The sequence below is a fragment of the Atractosteus spatula genome, chromosome 2, assembly GCF_055471065.1.
Source record: "Atractosteus spatula isolate fAtrSpa1 chromosome 2, fAtrSpa1.hap1, whole genome shotgun sequence".
Classification (NCBI taxonomy): Eukaryota; Metazoa; Chordata; class Actinopteri; order Semionotiformes; family Lepisosteidae; genus Atractosteus; species Atractosteus spatula.
In genome coordinates this window covers 6,607,939-6,618,922 of record NC_142707.1, presented here as the reverse complement: position 1 = coordinate 6,618,922, position 10,984 = coordinate 6,607,939, and the positions used below count along the sequence as shown (strand labels likewise).

Genomic DNA, 10,984 nt, shown 5'->3' with positions numbered 1-10,984 from the left:
GCTCAAATGGAATTAATGGGTTTCTGCTTCCAGTCTCCATTGAATATAGCAAAGCCTTTTTATCCTTTTAAGCCCCAAACAGTTTTATGGCTAGGGTATTGATCAGTGGCAGCATGGTCAATATACCATGCAATCCTCTGTCATCAAATGAAATAGAACAAAATGTTAGATTTTTTTTTTGCTTTGATTCATTGTATTTTTAAAACAATACAAGTATAAAAACATTTTGTTTTACTAAAGACATCCATTGTTCATTACTTGAAAAAAAAACAAATTAAGGCTGTTTCTGAGTAATTATGAACAGTATAACAGAGATTTTCATCCTGTAGGAAGGATACAATTCTATATTTTTATCTATGCCATTGGAATGCTGAATAATCACATATTTCAAAAACTAAGGATAGGGTGCTATGGAGATGGGAATCAGTAAACTGGTATATCTACTGAAGTAAGTTACAAGAAGAAAAAAATGAGAGGGTGGCAGTGCAAGGAGACAAGCACAGGAGAGAGGTCATGACTGCAGTAGGAGTGTTAGGGATTGTCCGATACCATTAGCCTTGGTGTGCTTTACAAGAAGTGTGGTCACCATGCAGTGCATAATCTTGCTCTGCCCTGAGTTAACTCCTTTATAAATCAGACGTCTGTGCTGCTAAGGTAAGATGGAGATTAGCCTTTTTAACATTTGTTTTAACGGCCAGCACAATGGTAAGCATGCGTTAAATCCTGGACCTGGAGTAAACATTATTCCTTACACATACTGTATATAGCACTTTTCTGGACACTCCACTCAAAGCGCTTTACAGGTAATGGGGACTCTCCTCCACCACCCCATCTGGATGATAGGACGGCAGCCAAAGATGCCAGTACAGTCACCACCTATCAGCTGTGAGTGGGGAGGAGAGCAGAGAAACACAGCCAATTCATAGATGGGGATTATTAGGAGGACATGACTGGTAAAGGCCAATGGGAAATTTGGCCATGGACACCAGGGCAACATCCCTACTACTTTCAAGAAACGCCCTGGGATTTTTAAAGACCACAGAGAGTTAGGACCTCGGTTTTACGTCTGAGCAGAAGGATGGTGCCTTTTTTACAGCATAGTGTCCCCTGGGGCATTAGGACCCACACGGACAACAGGGTGAGCGCCCCCTACTGGCCCCACTTACACCTCTTCCAGCAGCAGCCTTATCTTTCCCAGGAGATCTCCCATCCAGGTACTGGAGTTTGTATTTCCCCCCTCTGCTTGTGTGGGTTTCTTCCAGCTCCTGTTTCCCCCCACAGTCCAAAGACCTACTGGTGGCTTGAAATTCATCTTGGAAAACTGGCCCTGGTGTGAGCGTTTGTGTCTGCCTTGCGATGGGCTGGTGTCCTGTACAGGTGCCCTTGCACATGTTGTTTGCCAAGATAGGCTCTGGCTGCCCCGCAACCCTGAATTGGATAAATCTTCAATCATGTTTTTAAATGTTTGAATGTCAAATCATTAGAAGACAGCCCCCCCAAAAAAACATGTCCCATACTCTTAAAAGAAAACAAACAATTTCAAACGTATCGGAAGACATCAGACAGAGCTGCAGGGATTAATGCGGCGACTCTGTTATGTCATCTTCTCTCACACAGGTCTTTTTCCCCACAAGTTATGTATTCTGCAACATTGCACTAACATACCAAATAATCGAAGCAGAGAGGGCAAACAAAAACTTCTGTTTGTGGATTGTACATGTTTTGTTAATTAATACAGTGTACTGTAATAAATTACAAAAAACAGTATGATCCAAGAGTTGTGTAAGAGGTCTGTACAACCCTTTGCTAGTGTGTATTGTTTATAACTGTTTTTCAGAGGCATCGCAGCGTATGAAAACACATAGAAACCGAAAATGAAATGCTATTACAAAACAGAGTGTACCCATTTGACCTTAAAATTGACTTTGGCCGCGTGCTAAAGAACAAAACCCAAGACACTTCAAAAAGCTTTGTAACGCCACCGACTTTATTAAGAGGTTTTGGACCAAATGTAACATGCACTACATCAGAACGTAGTGAAGTGTCAGAACTGGATTTATAAAGATTGTGACGCTTAGCAATGCATTATTTCTTGTCAATTTAAGCAAACACAAATAAGATGATGTTTTTAAGGGATTCTTTCTGGAAAGCTGATCTCCAGGCTCAGTGGGACAGCTCATGAGGGACCAGCTTGTAATGTGCGCCGCAGGACGGACAGCGTTGTGCCTCCCCCTCGTGGAGCCAGAACCACACTATAGCGGTGTTGTCTTCCTCACCTGGGAGACAAACAGAACAAGCTCAAGCATGGCTAGATTAGCAGTAAGCCAGTGTAGTCCTGAAGGGCCACATTATTATACATATATTGCTGCTCAAGGGGGTCACACCAGTTACTGAAAGCCTAGGTTCACATACTTTTTCCGACAAAGACATTTAATGGTGGATCATTTTGATCAATTAATGAATGAAAAAGTACATCGTTTTTGTGTGTTATTTGTTTTATTGTGTCCTCTTTATTGTTATGACTTGAAGATCTGATCACATTTTAGGTCAAACTTATGCAGAAATTCAGAAAATTCTAAAGGGTTCAAAAACTTTCTAGCACCACTGTATATATGCCATGCACAAGCTTTAAATTACCATCTCTGTATATATATATGCCATGATTAATTTACTTTAGTTTAGCAAATGAGTTCATTTAAATAAGTTCAGCCCAAAAGCAAAGCTGAAGCCTCTGTGGAACCAAGGCATTCCATCTTTTATCTATATGTTACATCATCCCTGACAGAAGGCGGGCAAGATGCATACATTTACCTAATTGGATCAATTTAACAAAGGAACACGTAAAGCTTTATTCCATGCTGAAAAGAAGAAAGGAAACAACATTTCAGCTCTGGAGCCTTCTTCAGGTGCCACAGCCGAAAAGTTGTGTTTCCTTTCTTCTCTTTTCAGTATGGAATAAACCTTTACTTGTTCCTTTGCAGCCTACGCATACTGACTCAGCTTCCTACTTGAAATACTTCAAATTTAACAAAGTCCCTTTTGAAAAAAAAACCTGATAAACTAGTTTATGCCTCAGCAACAGACATACGTAATTTGAACAGCAGTCATTTAAAGAAAAAAGGAAAGTGCTAATAATTTCTCTAATGCTGCATGTGAAGTATCCTAAACCGAATAAGATAAGATTTATTGTCCCCTGGGGGGACATGTACATTTATGTATATGTACATGTATATGTACATTTAAATATAACGCACACACCCCAAAAAACAAACAAACATTGCACATCACTCTATTGCACATGTATAACACATAACATTCATAACACATTGCACACAAGTAGGCTGTAAAGGTAAAAAAATTGTGTTTATCCTTGCCATTTGCATTTACAGCTTTAAAGGATAGTGGAACAAAGGAATATTTGTATCTGTTTGACTTTCATTCAGAAACCCCAAAACGTTTGCCAGAAGGAAGAAGTTGGTATTCAGAATTGAGGAAGTGGGAAGGATCTGATATCATTTTTTCTGCCTGTTTGATTTCGGCTTTTTCAAAGATTGTCTGCAGGGAAGGGTGCTGTTTCACTCCCATGACCTTCAAAGCTGTTTGGATGAGACAGGTAATCTGCGATCTTAATTGAACTGATAAATTACCAATCCACACTGTTATACCATATCTGATAATGCTCTTGAGGTGAACAGTATTGTGATCGGAGTTAGACAGGTGGTTTGACTTTGGCGGTATAGGCTTGTTTTATATTACCGTAGCATTTGTCTAGAACTCTGCTCCCTCTTGTCCCACATTTGATATGCTGTTCAAACCCAGGCAATGCCATCTCCAGTTTACAGCGATTAAGATCACGCAAAATAAACACGGGAGCTTCTGAAGTCTGCCGGATCTGCTCGTGTGCACGATCAGCTACCTGAGAAGCGGCAGCCGCTGCATTTCCACTGGGCCGAAACGTAAACAGAGCATATAATAATGTTACAGAATTCTCTTGGGAGGTGGAAAGGCCTCAACATTTTAATTGCAGATAATGTTCCTCACCGAGTACTGTCTGCACCACATATCGTTCACAAAGACACAAACACCACTGCCTCTACTTTTCCCAGATGTTTCAATTCTATCTGAGCGAACATGGGAAAACCCCTCAATTTCCACAAGAGAGACTCAGGGAAGTCTGCTTCTAATGAAAGTTTTTTTTTAGTTTAAGAAACAGGCAATGTAGTTTGATAATGTCCTCCTTTAAGCGAAAGGAGAAAAAACAACCTTAAGGAACATATAGCTAGTAAAACTGCTGACTTATTTCATTACTTACGTCAGTTGTTTGTGATCAATTAGTTATGAAAGCAAACATACTGTAGGAAAGAGACATCATAAACCAGAGAGATCATATATACAGCTAAACTCAGTAGGACTTACTGGCAGGACTAATATTTTCCCTGGCTTCCCACTTTCTTTCATGTAAAGGAAAAAGTTTGAAAAAGATTCGAAAAACAAATGAGAAATGTCCAACTATCACCAGTCTTGAACTATTTCAAGTTCAAGGCGATGCCTGCTCCAGAGCAGCTGTAGAATACAGAGAGGAGTAAGACAGAGAAGTCTGGACTTACAGATACAGCCCACGATTCTCTTCTTGTTAATGGAGGGCACGAGGTGGGGATCCTGCTTGGACCCAGTGTACGCCTTGGGCTTGAAGATGTTGTAAGGGTCCTGAAATAAAAAAGTTTCTTTAACTTTCTCAAGTTTAACCATCAAATGCTCATTAATTTCTTATCTTTCATTTTTTGAACTACATTAAACAGGATAAACTTAGAAAGAGGAAAGAGAGCTGAATCTTTTCGTTCTGGATTTCTTAGGCACACAACTGGCAAGCTGAAATAAATTTCAAATCAATCTAGCCATACGAACAAACAAAACTACCGGTATATCCTGCTATACATGAACTCAATGTCTATATCTTTTTACATTACTAACAACATTCTTAAGCAGCCACCACCTGGCTGGACATACTCTTAAAAGACTGCCACTTGTTACTATATAATATATTTTAAATTAAAATTGTCTCTACAGAACCGTAAAATACGGTCATTCATTCTTTTTCTTAAAGAACAGGGAATTGAGTTCGATATATTTTAATACTATTACATATAGTACACATGAGGCTGTAAAAATGTTCTGTATTGAATATATATTCACAGCATTTGTGCACTGTGTTCTTTAAGTTTATATTAAATATATAGAAATATATAGATGTGTTTTTGTTAAACCCTGTTTTTTTACATATGTATATGGTAGCCTACCATTACATTATTATTGTGGTGATTACTTTGATTTACACTGTTGGCACATCAAGCTTTTCAGGAAACCATCCTCACAGTTAAGCACGATATACAGTACCTGTAATTAATCAATTCTAGCTATATGTGCCCTGTGATCTCCATTAACCGATGTCCAGACAATGACAAAGTCATTGAAAAGAGTTTAAAATTGTATTGCACTTTTTTTAGAAAATGCAACCCTGAACTTATGGGGGCCAGTGATTCTTGTAAAAGTGAAAGTGAAACAATCATGGCTTTTAATACAAATCTTGGTTTAGGAGTAATAAATGACACTTAAGAAACGTACAACAAATAAGCTATTAATAGTGAAACGCATTTATATACATGAATAATCAAACTTTATATTTAATCCGTATGACCTTGTGCCCCATCTTGCCATGAATCTCTGTCTTATGACTATGCGCCTATCCAACTGATTTTATTAGTGTGGAAATCAAGATGATAATAACTATACAGTTTCAGATGCTCACCGCTCCTGTTTTCGATGCGTTGATAATTTTTTTCTCCAAACCGGTAGCCTGTTCTTCGTTGGTCGGAACGCCTGTAGATAAATAATTGCGCAGTTTTGGGGAAAAAAACTAATAAAACACACTACACTGCTACCAGTTTTGCAGAGCAGAGATATGTAATATGATTAATTTGTAGTAAACTGCGCATTTTGTTTAGTGTAGTTAAATAACGTGTAATCCATTTCCGCATTTCACAAGCATTAAAAACTACAGGAAATCATACAATTCAGTTATTAAAATACTATTGTCCAAACTCCGCTTGTTCACATTAAACTGACCTCTACAGAAAAAGGTATCCCATATAGATTTATCAAAATAGCACCTAGCTCTCTAACAACCCCCCAACTCATTGAGGCCTGTTACTTCGGTTGCCTTTGCCTGCCCTTGGCAGAAAAACAGCTTATCTGAAGTCAGCCCCCGCGTCTTTGCCTCGCCGATCAAGCCGTCTGCCTCGCCATCTCTCTCACCTCCTGCTGCCATGCCGCGGGTGAGTACCGAGGCAGGGGCCGCCCGACAAGAAGAAGCCCCACGAACGGCCGATCTCAGCAATAACCTTGCAGCCATCCTCTCTTCTCCACCTCAGATGAGAAAACACAGGAAAGACACTGACAGTGCGCCTGGGTCGACTGTCGCGGAGATATGACGTTGAAGTGCGTGTGCCAGTCACGTGACGCTGGCTGAAAATGCCTCTTTTTAAATAATGAGCGGGATGATTGTTGGACGAGATGTTTATGGGAGTATTACATTTAAAGAGAAGAGAAATAAAACCTGTTTCAGGGATGTCGTAATTACGCGCCTTTCATATATCACTGTAATTTTTTAATATCAAACGGTAGAGTTTCATAGACAAAAAGTAATACACCGTTATTGTGCTTCACACTAAGCGAAAGTCAGAAAGAGGACCTTAATCAAGGGCAGTGGTCATCTAACAAGACTATTAAGAAAATTAAGTTTATATAATAGAAAACATAACTCTTGTTTTCAAAGTGCAGTAATTATGTAGTACCAGTTAGATTTCATACAAATAAACGTACTGTGCTGTGATGGTGGCCTACTTTAGACATTATTTTAATTGCACTTTGTTTATTGAAGTATACTACAATAAATCCAGCACACCTTAATCTGAAAGTCTGATCCTCTACCACCAACAGCAGCAAAAGGACCACTATGTTGAAAACAGCAGAGAATATGCTTTTGTACTTGATTGTGTAAAAATTGGCCTGCTTCATGAATGTGTACTTAAGAAGGTAAGACAGATTACAGGCGAGAGGGGGGCACTTGGCCCGTTTAGCCTGTTGGCTAGTTAGGAGTTCACTGATCCAAGGCTCTCATCCAGCCATTTCTTGAAAGAAACCAGGGCATCAGCTTCAAAAGCATGGCTGGGCAACTCGTTCTATACTCCCACAACCCTTTGGGTAAAGAAGTACCGCCTGTTCTCAGTTTTAAATTCACTTCCACGTGATTTCCATTTGTATCCTCTGGTATGAGTTTCACTGTTCATTTTGAAGAAGACCTCTGGGTTGACTCTGTCGATACCTTTGAGGATTTTTAATACGTCTGTCTGTTTCCCCTGTTGTCCTCTCCATTCAAGAACAAAAAGGTTCAGTTCCATCAGCCTGACAGTGTGAACTCTCCCTTAAGCTCATATATCTGGTTGCTCTTCTCTGAGAACAGCAATGTCTTTTGAGCAACACGGTGACCAAAATTGTACTCCAAATTCTAAATGAGACTTTACTTGTGTATTATACAGTTTTAACAAAAAAATTCCTGATTTACATTCTACAATGTAACTTTATATTCTAGTATTTTGTTTGCCTTTTTAATTGCTTTCGAATACTGTCTACAATATATACAGTAAGTGACGTGTTAACATAAACACTTAATTCTTTTCCAAAACCTCTCAGCTCTGTTGTGGGTTATTTTTAGTTGACAACTCAGACTAATGCAGAAAGGAGGAGGATTTTTTGCATGATTCTAAGGAGGAAGATTTTCGCGACAGCTGATCCATACTTGTCGTTTTATGTGAAAAACTATCCATTACCCAGAGAAATGCGTTTCAGATTTAGATGCATTAACGTCATTTTCTCTCTAGAGGGCAGTGTGGTGCTATTTAAGAAGCCTTACTGTTTCACACTTGACAAACCAAACAGCAACGTACCGTAACGTACATTTTAATAGATCTAGAGTCGTGACATAAAGAGACTGATCATAAATATTTACTTGTATTGAGGCATGATTTGTTTTATTATTTCAACAACAGACAACAGATAAGTCTCACACAAGGTGCGGACTACATTTGGAAAAACACTGAGCTCTTACACACCAATTGCATCATGTACTCTTAAGAACTACAATTATTTGGGACAAATTCCTAGCATGGGACGTACATCCATTTATGTCCAAGTGACAAACAGAAGGTTCTTCTTTCAGGGCCCAGCTGTGCCTTTGTTGCCCAGTTAAAGGAGAACTGCATTCCCAATTTCTCAGACCCGTTATGAAATGTTGGTAACAAAATAAATTAATTGACGGCATAGAACATTTTTATGAATTCTGAATTAAGCACAAAATCATTAACTTTGTGAAAGCAATGTATAGTCACCATATTGTTGCAAACCGCTGGTCTTTCCATGGGAGAGAGTAAGAGTTTGAGCGATTTGGGGCGTGAAGCAGCCCTTCCTGCTCACTAGTCCCTGTAATGACTAATGTAATGCGACGTACTGTATGAGTGAATAAGTGCAGGTTGTCGGCAAAACAGTTTCAAAGTCAAGACCAATATTTCTATTGAATTAAATAATATCCTTACACTTATATATCTCTTTTCTGGACACTAAACTCAAAGTGCTTTACAGGTAATGGGGACTCCCCTCCACCACCACCAATGTGCAGCCCCACCTGGATGATGTGACAGCAGCCATAGTGCACCAATACACCCCTAACACCAGCTATCAGTGCAGAGGAGAACAAAGTGATGAAACCAGTTCATAGATGGGGATTATTAGGAGGCCATGTAAAGGCCAATGGGAAGTTTGGTCAGGATGCCAGAGTAGCACCCCTACTCATTTTGAGAAATGCCCTGGGATTTTAATGACCACAGAGAGTCAGGACCTTGGTTTTACATCTCATGCGAAGAAAGGTGCTTTTTTCTCCCTTGAGGTCTCCCATCCAGGTACTGGCCAGGCTCAGAAGAAATGTTTTCACAAACCTGCTGGTTTACAATATCATGGGACCAGTTCACCTCAGGGGAAGTTTGGTTGCCTTGAATATGGCACTCGGCATACCTGGAAATGTAGTCTATTTTGTGATGTAAATTGTTATATGTATATGTTAATGTGTACATTTTACTTTAATTGTGGTTTGAAATGCACTCATCAATGCTGATTCTTCTAACCCCACAAATATAAAAAGCATTGCAGTTCCCCTTAAACCTTCTATGAGAGTTGCTCTGTAAAATGTGCTAGACTTGCTAAATCACTGTTTATGAATTTATTTGGCTTTCACTTTTATGCAAAGCAACCTACATTAAAATCTGTTTATACAGATGTATATTTTCCCAGTGCCTTGCTCAAGGGTATAACAGCAGTATCTCACCTGGGATCTGAACCCGCAACCTTCCAGGCTCTTACATTTTAAATACCCCATAGCACAGTGGTATTTCCCATTCCTCGAATAAATAGTGTGGTATGAATACCAGATCCTCTGTGTGAATGTCTGCATCAGCATCAGATGATACTGAAAGCCAAATATATCTTGCTTGTGTTTATTTCTTTATGCTGCATATAAAGTAGCTGTGTTTCAAGCTTGCTCACTTTAATACAACATGGGCCAGTAGCAGTTCAATGTAGATACAGCAACAGAGAATCATTAGGAAGAACACACACAAGCAAGAAGTGTAACAAGGGCACACAGGTTACAAAACATTGAGTATGAAACCCAAAATATGTTCCAAGGGTTTGTTTAGGATTCCTCATCTGTTGTGTGTTTTATAATTTACAAGCCTTTAAAAGAGCAACTGAAGACAGGAAATTGAGAGTGATTCACATGGGAATTATGTAAGAGAAGGTAATGTGAGATTTGGGGAAGATGTTCTTGGCACAACCTGCAGAATTTCTAACTGCAGCCTCCCAAGTATGCACTTTCTTTAGCTACATTTAGCTCAAGTCTTTTTCTACAAGCATAAATCTTTCATGGGCCTGAGCTCCAGCTGAAATGTGTGCACGGTGCTGATCAGCTGTATTGCACATGCTGTACAATAACGTCTTGTTAGGTTTAGCAGTTGCCAAATGATTTGGTGCAACTCAGCTACTGTAGGTGATGGGACATCCCCTTGGCTTTTGTAAGCTGTGTTTCTGTATTACTCTTCATCTTTTTCTCTTTTCTCTGGCTTTCTAATTTTCTTCACCTCTTCAAAGAACAGTGAATTGGAGGATTGAGAGTCAATTAGTGCCCTTTGATCCCACTGTCTGTCATGTAGGTGTTCACATTTAATCCGCCGAGGACATGAGAGAGCAGCTAAACCCTTTCCTTAGTTCATCGTCTGCCAGTACGCTTAAGAAACTAGCTGATCTCTCCAGTGCCAATAAGCCTGATTGCCTCTCTCGTCTGCAGTGTCATTGTGTGCCCTCTTACCCCCTCAGTGCATATAAAGATGTTGAATTTCACACAGCAAACAAAAATAACCTCCACAAACATAAATATTGGCATCCTGTTTCTAAAATGATTCATTCAATGGAACATGTTAACTACTTCTAGTTAAAATTAATGCTATTATAATTATAGAATTAGATTTAATGAGGTCTTTACAGTCCCAGACGCTATGGAGGGAAAGCTTGGCAAAGTTAAATGTGGTTCCCTGCTCTCTAAAGCTCTGTAATTTTCCTCATTCTTCCCGTATTTATACCAGGTCAGAGTTCAGAACAGCGTGTCTGGGACTCATGCCATCCATAATTAATGCCACAGATTTTTTACACCCTCAATGCAGGTCCAAAATAAACAACCTCCTGAAGCCACAACAATGTTGGACAAAGAGCATGAAGAGCAAAAAGCTGCAGTGTCCACTTTAAAGGAGTAGTGTGCATCATCTGTCTTTTTAAGTCTCTTTATTGTGTATTCTATGCATTTTAAAGAACATTTCTAATTGTA

The 10,984-nt window shown here is 39.3% G+C and overlaps 1 protein-coding gene across 1 annotated transcript; it reads right to left on the bottom strand.

Moving 5' to 3' along the window:
* Positions 1–1,967: 1,967 nt before the first annotated feature.
* On the bottom strand, positions 1,968–6,518 carry cox5ba (cytochrome c oxidase subunit 5Ba). The gene is made up of 4 exons (XM_088927236.1): positions 6,313–6,518; positions 5,807–5,877; positions 4,608–4,707; positions 1,968–2,276 (listed from the first exon to the last, which is right to left on the bottom strand). The coding sequence occupies exons 1-4, from the start codon at positions 6,407–6,409 to the stop codon at positions 2,164–2,166; spliced, it is 381 nt and encodes a 126-aa protein (XP_088783362.1). The 5' UTR covers positions 6,410–6,518; the 3' UTR covers positions 1,968–2,163.
* Positions 6,519–10,984: the final 4,466 nt, after the last annotated feature.

Coding starts and splice junctions, on each gene's coding strand:
- cox5ba (XM_088927236.1), bottom strand. CDS start 6,409: ATGGCTGCAAGGTTATTGCTGAGATCGGCCGTTCGTGGGGCTTCTTCT. Junction 5,878..6,312: donor CCGCGGCATGGCAGCAGGAG/GTGAGAGAGATG, acceptor ATTTATCTACAG/GCGTTCCGACCAACGAAGAA. Junction 4,708..5,806: donor ACGCATCGAAAACAGGAGCG/GTGAGCATCTGA, acceptor TTTTTATTTCAG/GACCCTTACAACATCTTCAA.